The sequence below is a fragment of the Alexandromys fortis genome, unplaced genomic scaffold, assembly GCF_014885135.2.
Source record: "Alexandromys fortis isolate MF-2015 unplaced genomic scaffold, M_Fortis_MF-2015_v1.1 scaffold_90, whole genome shotgun sequence".
Lineage (NCBI taxonomy): Eukaryota > Metazoa > Chordata > Mammalia > Rodentia > Cricetidae > Alexandromys > Alexandromys fortis.
Window position 1 is genome coordinate 5,412,806 of NW_026067985.1, and position 15,952 is coordinate 5,428,757.

A 15,952-nucleotide genomic window follows, 5' to 3' on the forward strand; every position below is an offset into this window, starting at 1 on the left:
TGGCGTCTGGCCCATCCACTGTGAGCCCCGTCTATACAGCCACTGAATACAGTCAGAGAAGAGAAAGGGTGTTCTAGTTTGCTTTCTTTTGACAGGATATCTTTATCACCTGACCAAAACTCTCCTGGGAAGAAAATGTCTTATTAGGTTACACATCCCAGTCACAGTCCTTCACTGAGGGAAGAACGGTCAGTACCTGAAGCAGAGACCATGGAGGAATTCTGCTCACTGGCTTGCTCTCCATGGTCCCTGAGCTTGCTCTTTTATACAACCTACGGCCTCCTGCCTGGGCACGGCACTAACCACATCAATTACTAATTGGTGACATACCCGCAAAGACCACCCGTACCGAGTATGATAGAGTTGTTTTCTTGATTAAGGTTCCCTCCTAGTAGATGACCCTACCTGATATCTAATTGACAAAAACTAATCTTTACAAACAAGCCCCTTTCAATTTGATACTCAAGCACATTACTATAAAACCATAACTTTTTCTTTCTTACTTATTCCTAAGATCTCAAGTCAATTATCACATCATAGAAACACAACATAGCTTTAAAAGTCCCAAAGTGTTTTATTCTTTTTAATTTCATCACTTGTAAAGATTAGTCTCTCAACTGTGGGCTCATATAACATTAAAAACACAAGTTAAATACTTCTTTATTCCAAGATGGAAGAAATGGAAGAACCAGGACATGGTCACAATCAGATGATGCTGCCTATGATTCCAGTCTTTCCCCTTCTGAAACACCCCCAGATACACAAAGGTTTGAATCAACAATGCCCAGGGGTCTCCTATGTCTCCTACCAAGCTGAGGGCACCCATCATATCACTCATCACGTACTCCATGCTAAAGCAGGACCACAGGAGACATGTCTCCATGAAGAATGGCTTCCTCGTGTAAGAGCAGAAAGGCAGCAGGGGTGTGGCTCAACTGGGAAGGACCTGTCTGGAGTGTTCCAGTGAGAGACTGTGGGTGTGGCTCAGTGGCAGAGTGCTTACCCAGCATGCATGAGGCCTGACATAAAAGAATCATCCTGAGTTGTCTGTGGTTTTGATGTCAGAGCCAAGAAAACAGCCGAAGTCATCATGGCTAAGATAATCTGTTTTCTAGGGATTTCTGCTTCCATTTTGGATGGCCTATATACATGCCCAAGGTGAGGGTGGGATTTATTCCTGTCAATGGAGATCCAGCTTTCCCAATTCCCTCTGCACAAGAGCCCTTCTTCCCCGTTATGTGTTCCTCGTAAACTGGTCAGAAGCCACTTAACCATTCTGATAGTTGGTCTTCTCAAACATCGTTCAGGCCGTGTGAATCCAGAGGAAACTCCACAGATGGTGAGGAGCCCTGACAGCAGGCTGCGTAGTGAAGGAAGCAGTCAGAAGACATTTCTACAAATGCCCTCGACATGCCCAGAGGTGTTTCCACAGAGAGTCTAAGGTTGGTGAAGTTGGTCATGAAGATGAGCCAGCGTGGGCCATTAGAAGGAACCACAAGAGATAGCTAGAGAGTGAAGGCAGTGGCTGTCACAGCAGCTTCCTCCCCACACCCCCAGTTCCTGACATGAATTGAGTTTCAGAGTTGAACCCATTGAGTGTAGATGAAGTGGCTTCCTGGAGAACCGAACCCTGTGGTCAAATGGTGGACAGAGCAATGCTTCCTCCAATGGACATACACTCCTTTACTCAGTGGGTGGGCCCTGGAGAGGAGGGAGCTCCTGACCTCAGGAAGAAGATTAAAGTTGAAGACAAGGCTTGAAAAACCCAGTGTCTGTCATCAAGCCTTGCCATTCCCCTGGACAGGATGGATGCTAAGTCAGAACCAAGATGGCACCCACAGAAAGAACATGGATGAGCATTGTGCTTAGGGCCAAAGGGCTCTTGGGCAGGTCCAGTGTGGGGCAAGCATGACACTGTTCAACATGGCTGTCAGACACAGTGGTATGAAAGTGTCCGTTGTGGTCATCTTACTCCATCGGAGAGATGATCTTCAGTCTCCCTGTTGTCATGGAAACCTGACCCAGCCACCTTATGGCTCCTCTGTAAGGTAGCTCATCACTCATTCCTGTATCCTGCTGTTAGCCTCCGTGGTTTTTTATCATTGGGAAGGCTCTGCAGGTCCACACCAGGGGTCATTTCATCATAGAGACATGGGATGTAACCATTATATATCACATGTATATTTGCTTTATAGTGTGAGGTACATGATGGGTCCCCTCAGGTTGGCAGGATTTACGAGGGACCCCTGGGCCTTGGTTGTTAAAACCTTCTCTGTGTATATGGGGGTGTTTCAGAAGAGGTAAGACTGGAATAGTAGGACCAGCATCACCAGGGTCACCAGGGGCTCAGATAGAGCACAACGCAGAGTGTGATTTGTTCCGCGGTCTAGGGGACATGCATCTTCTCACACTCTGGGACACTGGGGCTCCTGGTTCTCAGGGCTATTAGAGCAAGAACTGAATGAATGAGGACTGGAAGGACACACACACACAAACACACACACAGTGATTAAAAGAGTGGGTACTGGGGACAGGAGCAGGCTTTGGGAGCAGGTGCCCTGTGCAATGCCCTGAACTCGTAAGTAAGCAGGGTACAAGAGTTGAGCACACATGGTTTTTTTGGGATCTGACAAATGAGCCACTGGTTCACAACACTGAACTATGGAACCATTAGGTCTCTGTGTGGAGGGTGTGTGTTTGTGTTTGTGTGTGTGTGTGTGTGTGCGATTCCAGAGCTCGGGAGACTCAGGCAGGAGGATGCCTATGAGTTTTAGGTCAGACTATGCCACATAATGAGGTCTTGTCTCAGAAAGAGAAAAAGGAAGCAGACACCCACTGTGATTTAACTCCATGCATCAAAAGTTCATCGTCACTGCAGACATACATGTGTCTGTTTTTGTGACCACCAGTCTCACAAATTCAGTTCATTTTTGTCATGCACCTCTTCACACCCCCCTGCATGTTGCTGCCACCATGTATCTTCATGTGCACTGCTCACACTTCCAGGTCCCCGTAGCCATGTGCAGCTGCAGAACAGCTTCTGATTCAGATGGGGCAAGTCTTGAGTCTTGTCTTGGGGACATGGACAGAAGGAACCAGGGATACTGTCTTGAGTTTAGATGTAAGAAACCTGGAAGGACCCCAAACCATGTGGCATCATCGCTGTTGTGGATTGGTTCTGCTCTGTCCACTAATGAGTGCTCAGTGCCTGGACCACTGGACCATGTAGTATGTGCTCAATAAATGCATCTAACTGAAAGACAGAGAGGGAGAGAGGGGGGGGTATCTGGGTCGTCTCAGACATTCTCATGGCATCTGCTGTGGTTTATTGTTGTTGATCAGACACTGGACAGAACAGGCGCACAGACAGAAGTCAAACTTGAGTTCTCCCCTCCCCTTCTGAATCTCATGTCCCCCAGAGAACACTGTCAGAGGATAAGGATAAGCCTGAAGCAGGCTATGAGGAAGGCTGTCTGTGTGGGACAGGATGGAAGACTCAGCAGGCAGGGATCAGAAGCCTGGAGTCTGACTCCAGGTTGGACACTCCCTCCCTGGGGCCTTGGGCAGCATCCTTCCCTCTCTGGTCAAGGCCTGCACATCCCCTGACTCTGCAGCCTTCCGGGCAGATGCTGCTGTGCTCACAGGAGATGAATGTCCCGTTCTCGTTCACCTGGGGAAGAAGAAAGACAGAGTACATCGGGCCTACACTGCAGTCTTTCCAGCTCTGAGGCAGGAGGATAGTGAGCTCAGGGCAGCCTGGTCTACATAGCTAAAGCCCATATCAAAACAAACAAAAACAACAAAGAAAAATAGCTAACCTGTTATTGTGGCACAGGAACTTCCGTCTGTAACAGAAAACACACAATCGTGTCAGGAGCCCACATTTCTACCGGGAAGGGTATGTAAATTAGCTCTGGGGATGGGCACTTGACTGACCACCAGAGCCCCTCAGAAGAAGGGTCAGCAATCCCCATGTTGGGAAGATGGCCATCGGGACTTTTGGGGATGGACAGGTTCTTAGCTGCATGAAGGTGTACATAGCCCTACCTGAGTTCCCCTCATTCAGTAACAGATCTGCCAACTGAGAGACAGGGCCAAGCCACAGTCTGCTGTGTGACAGTCCTTAAGGCCACAGCAGGCACAGCTGTCTCCCTCCTGAGTCCTTTCTCCTTTCCTTCCTGACCTTCTGAGGTTTGCTTATCACATCCATGCACCCATGCTAGGCTCCATCCTGAGTCCACGCATGACCTCATCTCTTCCCTAGCATCAGAAAGTTCCCTGTCCAAAGACAGGAAAAGTCCAAGTGTAAATCCCTCTGTGTCTCTTTGGCTGTGACACAGCCCTGCTGAGTCCCATTGGCCACATGATGATGAGACAGGAAAGATGGGCTGCTTCAAGGACCTGAGCACTGGCTTCAAAGTTCACAGGAATCCCAGCCCCTCCTCTCATTAGCTGAACATTCCTGAGCCAGTGGCTTCAGCTTTCTTATCCTGGTGGCCTCATTTGTGTGTGTGTGTGTGTTTCTGTTGTATGTGTATTTGCATGTGTATATATGTTTGTGAATATATGTATTTGTGTCTGTGCAATCAACAGAGAACACTATAGCCCTCAACTGCTGTCCACCTTGGCATTTGGGTTGTACTGGACTGGAATTCACCAAGGAGACTATGCTTCCTCACCAGCCAGGGCAGGGATCTTGTTGTCCATGCATTGGAATGGCAAGTGCATTGTCTGACTCACTTACATGAATCTGGAGATGATATTAAGCTCCTTACCCTTGATAATATGACAAGTGTTTATTGACTAAACCATATCCTCAGCCCTGAGCCTTCTTGTTCAACCAGAAAGACAAGGATGTTATTAAGTACACCTTGTAGAGCCCTAGTGAGGATCCAGTGGGATACTGTATGATACAGAACACAGGACAAAGCGTGTGTGCAGATCCAGTGAGCTACTGTATGATACAGAGCACAGGACGAGCGTGTGTGCAGATCCAGTGAGCTACTCATGATACAGAACACAGGACAGAGCATGTGTGAGGATCCAGTGTATAATAAAGAGTGCAGGACGGAGCCTGAACACAAAGCAGACAGTCAGAAAAGAGGCTGTCCTTCCTTAGGAGGCCGAGTGACAGGAACTCTGCAGGGGTGATGTGACAATCTCAGAGAATAACTGTACAGCAATCAGTGGGGCAGGAAAACCTATAAGCCTAGGCATCTTTGTCTGAATATTCTTGAAATAGATAGTGTGACCAGATCTGTGTTCAAAGGGACAAGATGATGATAAGTTCTCACCGGCACATTCCAGGGTCCCACTAGGGAACCATCCTCTCTTTTAAAGCATGCCTTTCCCAGCCAGGCTGTAGCCTTATCTGCCAGCCGTCGCCAGCCCTTTGAGTTGGAACCAGCCACATTCCCTGTTGGGTCAGCCGGGTCCAGGATCACAGGCCTGCAGAGCAACATTCAGAGAGGGAACTGACCAGCTGACCAGTGCCACAGATACCATTGCACAGGGACAGGGGAGGAGCCCAGCAGAGCTCCGCTATTGACAGTTTGTCCTGAGTTTCTGTCCCAGAGCATAGAGAAAGCCTGGAGAGATCCCTGGACATGACTTGGAAGGGCTGTGTTCCAATCCTCTACCCTTTAGTAGCTGTATGTCCTGGGTCAGGTCCCTCAGCCTCTCTGGTCTGTGAAATGGAGAGAGTTGAACCAGCCCATCTCAAAGGATGAGGTGTGAGGGTAGAACACAACACACGATCAAGACATCTAACAAGTCTACCGCATTGTTTACAGTTCATTAGTCCAGCACTGTTCTGTGCCTCGCAGCCCTTACGATACTGTTACAGCTGGAACAGCTCAGTTCCTGCTCCATACACTCCCCTCTCTGCTGTTTGGGTCTGGACAAGGTCAGAGCCTTGGTTTCCTCATCTGCAGACAGGAGAACCCACCCCTGCCTCCCAGAGCTGCAGGTCCTCATGTCAATCAGGTGACAGCAGGACAGTGCCCAGCACAGTGACAGGACAGGAGATGCTCCATTGACACGGAGCTCCCACCTCCCCATTTCCACTGCTATAGCCTGGAGCCCCTGGTGAGGAGCTGAGTCATGAGCGAATGGTCTACCTGGTTCCTCTGAGCTGACTGAGCACGTAGCTGGAGATGTATTGGTCTTGAAAGTCATAATACTTTGTCCAGTAGATTCGAAGCTGCCTGTACTTGGTGACCAGTTCCAAGACTGTCCGGAAGCCCTGGGCTGTGTTGAACTCAGTGTCTCCACTCCCACGTTCCCAGGCGTAGACCGTGAGCAGCTCCAGGGCATACTGTGGGGGCAGCGGCTTCTTCGGCTTCTTCTTCGGCTTCTTCTTACACAGAGAAGAGAAAGGCAATGAGAAGAACAGGCCTGTCAGCTGGTGTGGAGACCACTTCTCACGGGGTCAGTTCAGCTGCCACCTGATGTCATCACAGGTTTATTGACACACAGTCATACCCATCCTTGTAGATTCGGTCTATGTGCACTTCCATGCTATAGCCAAGGGCTGTGTGGTTGAGATGGAGACCGTGTGGTCCACAGAGACTGAGCATTTACCAGCAGGCACAGGAGGAATCATGACACCATGATTGACAGCCAGGGAGTGAGGGTAGGGGCGGGATAGTAATGGTGCTCACCATTGATGGTTTTATCACAGACTCTGAAATAACTGGGGAAAGGCTAGGGAGATGCCCTGTGGGTAAAGTGCCACCCTCTCCTTGCAAGGGTGAGAACCAGTTCTCAGATCCCAGAAAGCACATGACTGTCAGGCTTGTGAGGAACCCACTCCTCATCCCAAACTAAGTGGATGGAAATGGGGGTCCCCAGGACTATATGACGATCCAGAACTGCTGATTCAGCACACTGTGGGCTCAAGTGTGAGACCCTGCCTGGACATAAAAGGTGGAGAGTGACTGAGGACCTGGCATCGCTCTCTGGTCTCCACATGCTTATGTACACACATGCACACCATAGACAGGTGCTCCCAAGAGCAGCTATACATACACCGCACCAGATCTATCTCACACACATATAAAAACTCAAGAAATATTGCAGGATGGGAATGTTAAGAAAGTATAGCTTGACACATCAGGAAAATCTAAGTCATTGTAAATACCCTGCATTAAAAAGACACTAGAAATCCATAAATAAGGTTTGGTGTGAGGGTGTGTATCTTTTATCCCAGCAACAGGAGGCAGAAGTAAGCAGAACTGTGGGTTCAAGGCCAGCCTGGTCTGCATAGTGAGTTCCAGGACATCAATAGCTTCCTAGTGAGACCCTGTCTCTAAATAATGCAAGAAAGAAAGAGAAATTCAGAGTTCACAGTGACTCGTGAACAGTGAATTAGCTGCAGCTGAAGAGTGAGTTAGCGGAACGGAAACTGGACTAGAAGAAATCATTCCTAACAGCATGGGAAGCCCTCCTCCCTCCCTCCCTCCCTCCCTCCCTCCCTCCCTCCCTCCCTCCCTCCCCCTCCCTTTCCTACAGCATCTCTTCCCTGACTTCCCCTTCACCTCTCAGCTCTCTTTCCCTTCCCACCACTCCTTCCCTCCCACCTTGCTCCTCATCTTTCTTCCTCTTCATCACCCCCTTCCATTCTCTGCCCTGTAAGATGGGGCCCACAGTGGCTGGACCAGATGCCATACCAGTCGGTACCAGTGCTTGACAAGGCGGATGAGACTCTTCAGCTTGGGTGGCCGATCCTTCAGGAAGTTTCTCTGGAGCTCGGTGAAGCAGGTGGAGAACTCGCCTTCCTTCCATAGGGAGGTGCACTCACGGATGAGGCTTCTGTAGATCCGGGGGTCAGGTTTCCTTTCAGTGCTGACATGACCTGTAAAGGAGGCCTTACTCAGCTAATTCTCCAGCCCTTCTCTGGCATTCCTGGCTCTATCTGTGGGGTGACAAGTTCACAGGTTATGGGGTTCAGTGAAGCGACCAGAGTTTTAGCAAGCATCACTCCCCATACATCCATGTGTCATCCCTCACCTCAGGACTGCATACATCATGTGGCCCTGGAAAGTTCCTGCCACCAGCTGCTCCTGGAGACAGTGGTGGGAGGAAACAGCACACTGAGGTCACACACAAGAGAGCTGCACGGTCATCTAAGAATGGCCAACCATGCCCTGGTGTCCAGCATCTTCTGCACGGTGCATGTCACATGTGTACACTCCTGCTTGTGTCGGAGTTTATTGTGGAGCACTTTGATATAGTTTATATCATGGGCCACGTGCTTACGGTGTCTCTGTCCTATTTTTGTCTGGTGTATATATCGTTTGTGTGTGTTTGGGAGAAAGTACACACTTATGTTAAGAGTTCATGAGAAGACATAAGGTGTCTCCCTTTGAGAAGACCAGCAGACCACAGAGATTCTCCTGTCTCTGGCCATGTAAGTCCTCGGTTAGAGGTCAGTTGTGGGTCCTTTCTGTTTAGGTGAGTGTTGAGGATTTGAACTCAGGTCTTCATACTTATGTAGCAATTGCCTTTATCCACTGAGCTGTCTCACCAACAGCTGTGCGTTTTCACTGGATGACTTTCCGTCATACTTAAATGAATATCATGTGGTTTTGTTTGCCCAGGTCCTAAGAGGAGTAGGGTGTGTGTGTTGTTTCCTGAGCTTGTAGAGTGGTTAGGCAGCAGGCTAGGGAACACATATGGCTGTGTGACTGTGTGTGGGTGCATGTGCACATCTGCGTAGACTAGACAGGCAGCAGGCTGTGTCTGTGTCTCAGGCGTGTGCACGTGTGTGGCCACGGTTGTGGCAGACCTTACCATCAGGCTTTGATGCTGGCACATGGCAAAATCACTCTGTGATACTGGAACATGCCCATCACTCAGTGACCCAGGAGAGTTTCAGCTTCAAGGTCCACCACACAATGGGGCACCGACTAAGTCGTCTTGGGTAGAGTTGTGAATGAGGTCCTTTCTGGGGCTGTCACTCACTGTCATTTCCAAGGGGGTCCTTCTGTGGTGGCCCCCCTTCCCTACTGGAAAGCTGCTGAGGCTGGGGATGTCCATGGCCAAGACAGCCTTCTGGGGAGTCACCCCCTCTGCACCCCTTCCTTTCAGCAGGTATCCAAGCTTCCTGCGGTTTTCCATCGCGTGCTGCCCTGCTCTTACTCCCAGACTGGTCTCTCATTCTCTGTTTCTATGGCTCTCTTAAGTCAAGGGCAATGACCTTGTCTCTAAGTTAATAGCAGTGGTCAACAGGGAGCTGTGTCCCCAAATGTAAAGCCTCAAGCTTTCTCTAAGCTTCCCAAACCCCCACTGTGCTTTCATGGGTGTTCCTGATTGTCTTTCGGTAGAGTTGGACAATCTGTAATTTTGGGGTGCACACACACACACACACACACACACACACACACACACACACAAAACCAGCCAGTTCCAGGTCAAGGTTTAACCTCTCTTTTTTTTTTTTTGTTTTTTTTTGTTTTTTTAAATTTTATTTACTTATTATGTATACAATATTCTGTCTGTGTGTATGTCTGCAGGCCAGAAGAGGGCACCAGACCTCATTACAGATGGTTGTGAGCCACCATGTGGTTGCAGGGAATTGAACTCAGGACCTTTGGAAGAGCAGGCAATGCACTTAACCACTGAGCCATCTCTCCAGCCCCGGTTTAACCTCTCTTAAAACAAGACAGACAAACCTGGCTGTCTCGTAGAAAGTGGAGGAAGCCTGAGTGAATATATCTGAATATATTTGTTTACAGCCTGAGTCCTCTCCTACAGACACCAACTACACACCAGCCACCCCTCCCCCACCCTGTGCTGTACCTAATAAACATGCCCAGGCACCAGGCTGCCCGAGGTTGTGGTTGCAGCTCCATCAGAGCTCACACCCCACTGAGCTCAGCTGCATACTGCCAGAGCCACCAAGGTGGGCCAGCAAATTCCAGGTCAGACTCTCAACAAATCAGGCTCCCAAGTAACCGACGTCCAAGACTGGCCTCTGGTCTTTACACACACCTGCAAACATGTGCATAGATCTACACACGTGTGGACATCCCCACACATGCACACACACACACACACACACACGACAAAAATGAGAGAGAGGATGGAAGGGACCCTTAGGCCCTGACTGCCTTACCCAGGACATCATAGGCTGGCAGCACATCAAACTGCACCTCCTGTTGAAGTCGGGGGGAGCTCAGTGTGAAGCCAAGTGCCCGGGGGTTGGGCAAACATGAACTCTGAACCTCAAACTTCACTCTAATACGTTCCTCACGCTGCAATGCATACAGCTGTTCCCGAATTTCCCGGATAAACTCTCCGCGTCGGTTTAACTGGTCCTTGAAGCTGGAGAAATTGTTAAGGAACACCACCAGATCGGCGTCTGACCTGCCCTTGAGAGCTGTGCCTTTTCCTGAGGAGCCGCCCTGAAAGAGAACGATGAGAATGACAGGCGACAGGCAGAGCCTTGGCCAGCAATCCAGGCCCTCAGCAGCCTAGGGGTCCACCACCCAGGGAGATAGTTGAGTAGAGAAAGCCGGCACATGCGCAGTGGAATACTAGTCAGTCCCGAGCGTGAAATCAGGATCTATGTAGGAAAATAGATGGTTCTGGATGTCCTCATGGTAGGAGAGAGAAGCCAGAATCAGGATGACAGACATCAGTGTTTATCTCTGGAGTCCAGATTTTAATATGGCTCTGAGTGTGAGTGTGTGTGTATGTGTGAGAGAGAGAGAGTCAGTCTTTCTCTTGCTCCATACTGTTCTCCCTTACTATTTTTCTCAAATCCTGTTTAATACGGGTGTGTTTATAATTTAGACTTAACCCTATACGTGTACATGGAAGCTAGCTTTAACTCTGTGTGTGTATATATGTAGCTATTGTCTAAGAAAATGCTCTAAACAATCCCAGTGAGCCCTGTTCATGGTATCTCCTTCTAGACTAAGAAAAAAGTCTCAAGTACTTTAAATTAGCATGTACTTTAAGACGATGATAAGAATATATGGTTAGCTCTGCTACAGCATACTGCACATGTGATTCAACTCTACTTTAAAATATATTCTATATAATGATAAAAAATTTAAGATTATAAAGATCTATCTCAGACTAACAAAAGCTAACTTAGAGATGTATAGCACCCCGTCCTTCCTGTGAGCTGTCTACAAGGGAGACCTAACAAAGCAAAATAAAATTAAATCAAGCGTAAACTAAAGGTAGAAGATTATTCCCTCTCCTACTGTGTGACCTTCACTATTGTCGGTTTTTAGTGTAAGGCTTCTAACAAATAACTACTCAGATAAACCCAATAGACAGAAGTCCTCAAATACTCAGAGGTCTGCAGAATACTGCATTTAAAAAGTTTAACTAAAAGGTTTGTCATAAAGAAGGACAGGCCAGCTCCTGGCACGGCCCCCATTCCCTCCAAAGAAGATGGTTCTGCACAGAAGAACCTCCACCTGGAACTTGCTTCATAAGTGGCAGTGCTAGCCGCTGAAGGAAAAAAAATGCCTATCACCTCAACTGCTGCAAAACCCTCTTCAGACTGTGATCAGCAGGACCCTGGAGAATAGACTGCCTCAGGTCGCCTAGAACAAGGGTCGGCTGCTCCCCCGAGGAGCCCCTACTCCACAGAAGCCTGTGGGGTCTTCTGGGGCCTTGCAGGCCTGCCTCTTCCAGCCAGAAGATGGATGCTGCCCTGAAACCTCTGTGACCATGGGGGACCCTGTGGTGGCCGCCTAGGTAGCCAAGCAATAAGTCGCTGCCATTTCTAATCATTAATTCAGGTAAAATTTATGCCTCTCTGGACTCCGACGCTGTTGGACGACTCTGCCCCTTTTACAGCAGCAACCAAGGCTTCAGCCGCCTTCTCAGCACTCTGTGTAAGAATTCAAGTCCCAGGCCTCACTCTCCTGGAGCTAATGCTAGGTCTAGACATAGTTCACCTTGCTCCCAGACTCAGAAAGAGAAACTCACAAGACAGATTTCTCCCGAGTGTTAGGGAGATGCCATGATGACGGGGAAGGAACAGGTGCTTTAAAGGCCACTTCTGTAAAGATAGAAAAGCTTAAGATACGAGGATCTCAGAATGTTTTAGGGCCTAAGAAGGTGTCTTAAGGTGGGCAGATGCAGGTTATTTAAGTGTGTAAATGTAAGTTATAAAGTGTAAGCGGAGTCTGCTAGTTTCTTTCCCTGCCGCCCAGACCATATATGCACAGAGAAACTGTATAAATTAAAACACTGCTCAGGCTGGGCTGTGGTGGCGCATGCCTTTAATCCCAGCACGTGGGAGGCAGAGGCAGGCGGATCTCTGTGAGTTTGAGGCCAGCCTGGTCTACAAGAGCTAGTTACAGGACAGACTCCAAAGCTACAGAGAAACCCTGTCTCGAAAAATAAAAACAAAACAAAACAAACAAACACACAAAAAAACCCTGTTCAGCCTATTGTATCAGGCTTCTTATTAACTAACTCTTACATCTTAATTTAACCCATTCCTATTATTTTGTATTTTATCATGAGGTTCGTGGTTTACTGATAAGTTTCCGGGACAGGCATCTGTCTCCTTCAGCAGCTAAGCTACATGACATCTCTTTACTCAGCCTACTCTCTCTATATATCTTTGTCCATATTTTCCACCTGGCTCTATTCTGCCCTGCCATAGGCCAAAGCAACTTCCTTATTAACCAATGGTAATAAGACATATTTATAGCATACAGAGCTGGACCACATCAATAAAGTTCTGAGGAAAAAGGCTTAAGAGCTGACAGAGAAAGTGATTTGAGACACTTAAATAAATGAAGCATGTTCCAGATTGCTCTCTCTCTCTCTCTCTCTCTCTCTCTCTCTCTCTCTCTCTCTTTCTCTCATTATGCTACTAAGACTCCACAAGCTCATAGTCTTAACAGTAATCAATACAATTCTGATAAGCTATTAACCTAGCTTGGGCAGAGTAGTAACCACTGGCCTATGCCACTATATTATCATAGCCACAGCTCAGGATGTTGAGTTCCCTTTGGTTGTTTCCTAACTCTAGACTTAAAAGGTCCTTTTCGTTGTGCTAAAAACATCTGTCTCAGTTTTCTGGACAGAAGAAAGAGCATTAATGCTTTCAACCAGCATCACTTCTGATGAGTGCGCTGCTGTTTCTGTGATTTAAATTCCAATACTGATTATATGCAGTAAAAATTCTGATGTGTCTAAAGTTTATATGTTTTTGCAAACTCAAAGAATTCTTGTAAGTTCCAGGCATTTGACTTGGATTCACCTCACACAGGTCGTACTGTGCCTCCCCAGCTGTCCCTGGTCTTGACACTCCCCTCTCTCAATGACCAGAATCCAAGAAAAAAAAAAATCCCCTAAACTTAACCTTGTCCTCTGCTCTGCCAGCATGTTGCCAGGTCCAAGAGGCGCAGACAGTTCCATAGATCCTGGACAGCAGTGAAACCACCAACTAACCCAGGACATGGCCAGCACTCCAGCTTTCTCAGGTTTCCCACATACGGTTGACACCCCACGAACCAGCAGGAAGCAGTCTCGAGAGTTCGTGCCCTCACTTCCTTAACCTGTCACACCTAACTCCTCAACCTTTTAATAAATAAAGGGGAGGAACGTTAGCATCCAGACACATATGGTCCCTGCACCCTGGATACCCGACAGTGTGTCACCCAGGCAGTACCCTGTTCCTTTAAGAGGCAGAACTCTGCCTACTTCTACCTTTCCTTCCTCTTCATCTTTCTCTCTGCATTCCTCTGTACTGCTCTCTCTTTCTCTCTCCTTTTCTCTCTCTTCCCACAAGGTCACTCTGTGCTTCCTCTCTTCTGTCTCTCCCTTCCCTTCCTCCAATAAAACTCCCCACATAAGTCCTGTCTTCGGAATGGTGTGTCTGTCTCTCACCTGCCATGTCGCCTCTTGGCCTGCAAAGGTACAATCTCCCACCATTTCACAACACCTCCCAAAATTAAATATAGGGCACACTCACTAACACACGTGTACACCCCACAGAGCTGAGTTGGCATTACAAAATGACATTTCAGTAGCCATGACAGTGACTATGGGTTAGGTACTGTTGTCATGAGGTCCTATTTGGCAGGTGGGAAACATGGACAATGAGGCTCCCTCAGTCCAGTCATCCAGCATGTGGGGGTCTCTGTTCTGCTCTTTACCCTGTGCCACATCTGGGGTGCACATGAGAACACTGGGACATAGAGAGGTGGGTAACCCACTCTCACTCAGGGCTGCAGCCTGGCTCCTGAGGGTCCACTCCCTCCCCATCCGGGTCAGCTCAGGTGGAGGGGAACTCACCTTCACCACCTTGGAGACCCTCACAGGATGGGTAGTACCTTGGAAGCATCTGTCCTTCAGGAAAGCACATATGGTGTCGATGGCTGCTCTGACCTCAGTTCGGAAGATGGTGTCAGGAAGGAGGTGGTACTCTATGAACTTGTCCAGATCTCTGGCAGGGGTGTTGTTGAGTTTCTGGGTCATCCTCGGGCCAGCTGTGTTTGCTGACTGTGGCACTGCCGCTGGAGCCAGCTGCACCTTATATCCACAGCTAGTTTCTGTTTCCCAGAAGGGGAGGGGCAGAGGCCTCTGGGGTTTATGGCTCCTGGGCTCCCTGACACTTTGGTGCTTCAGCGAGGCCTTACGTTTGGATTCTCAAACCCTCATCCTGCAGGAAGTATTTTAACATATTGTTTTATTTTTCCTTCTTGGTCTTCTGTTACTGAAAGAAGAATGGTTTATAGTCACCTAGACATTTAACAGCAATACAGACACTCACTAAAATGTGAAGAGCAAGTGAGAAACATCCAGAAAATGCTGGCATCCAGTTTCACCACTGCTGTGGTCGGTGTGTGGCACATGACTGGTCCATACCGGGACAATATGATGAGCTTTCTGCCCAGGCCATGGCGAGCTTGTTCAGCCTTCTGGTCTCACAGTTCCCTGGGTCCTCAGGTGCACACCCATGTGGCCATCATCCAAGACATCCTCCACATGATTTCACTGCCCTCCCACCCCATCTGTTCATCATACAGGACAAAGGGTTCATATTTCATTAATGTGGAACCTCACTATGTTGCTCAGGATAGATGTGAACTTGGGTATCTGCAGCATTGGCCTCCCAAGTTCTGAGGTTACAGGGGTCTGCCATTCTGTCCAGCTGCCATTATCAGTCAATTGTGACCCCCAACTTCAATAATGTAAATTGCTGACTTATACCCAGGACAAATCACCATGAGGAACTAGCCTGTCTCCATCCCTAACCCTCCCTGCCCAGCAGGAGCGGATGTTCATCATGGCAGGGTGGCAGTTGGTCCATACTTGTGATCCCAAGTCCTGGAAGCTGACACAGAAGATGAAGAGTTTGAGGCCAGCCTGAGCTACATGATGAGACCCTGTCTCAAAAAACAATCATGCATTCACACACACACACACACACACACACACACACACACACACACACACACACCCTGAGTCACTGTTGGAATCTCTGCAGAGAGCAAGGGATGGAAGGAAGACAGAGGAAATAACTGGAACATTCGGTCTGTCCACAGTCATGGCTACAAGCCCTTGACGACTTTAAGGAATTTTATTTTTGAAGAAGCAGGTAGCCATAGATACATCATTCATTTCAGAAGCCTGCCCTCATCAAAAAGTACAGTCTTCATGGCCTGGTTGTTAATAAAGACCCCTTGGTTTACCCTGACTCGGGTAGTTTGAATGTATTGTCCCTATGATTTCATATGAAGTGGCACTATTATGAGGTGTGCATTGTTGGAGGAAGGCTGTCTCTAGGGAGGTGGGCTTTGAGGTTTCACATGCCCATCATACAACACAGAGTTACAGTCCACTTCCTGTAGCCTTCTGAAGAAGATGGAGCCAGCACCTTGTCAGCCTGCATGCCACCATGCTCCCCATCATGATAATGGACCGAACCTCTGAAATGCAAGCAATTAAATATTTTCCTTTATAAGAG

At 48.3% G+C, this 15,952-nt stretch overlaps 1 protein-coding gene across 2 annotated transcripts; it reads right to left on the reverse strand.

Moving 5' to 3' along the window:
- Positions 1–591: 591 nt before the first annotated feature.
- LOC126511731 (2'-5'-oligoadenylate synthase 1A-like) lies at positions 592–14,513 on the reverse strand. Of its 2 annotated transcripts, none has more exons than XM_050159110.1 (7): positions 14,278–14,513; positions 10,118–10,406; positions 7,671–7,855; positions 6,120–6,355; positions 5,295–5,448; positions 3,819–3,845; positions 592–3,670 (listed from the first exon to the last, which is right to left on the reverse strand). In XM_050159110.1, the coding sequence occupies exons 1-6, from the start codon at positions 14,458–14,460 to the stop codon at positions 3,822–3,824; spliced, it is 1,071 nt and encodes a 356-aa protein (XP_050015067.1). In that variant the 5' UTR covers positions 14,461–14,513; the 3' UTR covers positions 592–3,670; positions 3,819–3,821. The 2 variants fall into 2 exon arrangements, with proteins under 2 accessions (XP_050015067.1, XP_050015066.1); XM_050159109.1 differs by having other exon boundaries at positions 6,120–6,358.
- Between the last annotated feature and the right edge of the window lie 1,439 nt (positions 14,514–15,952).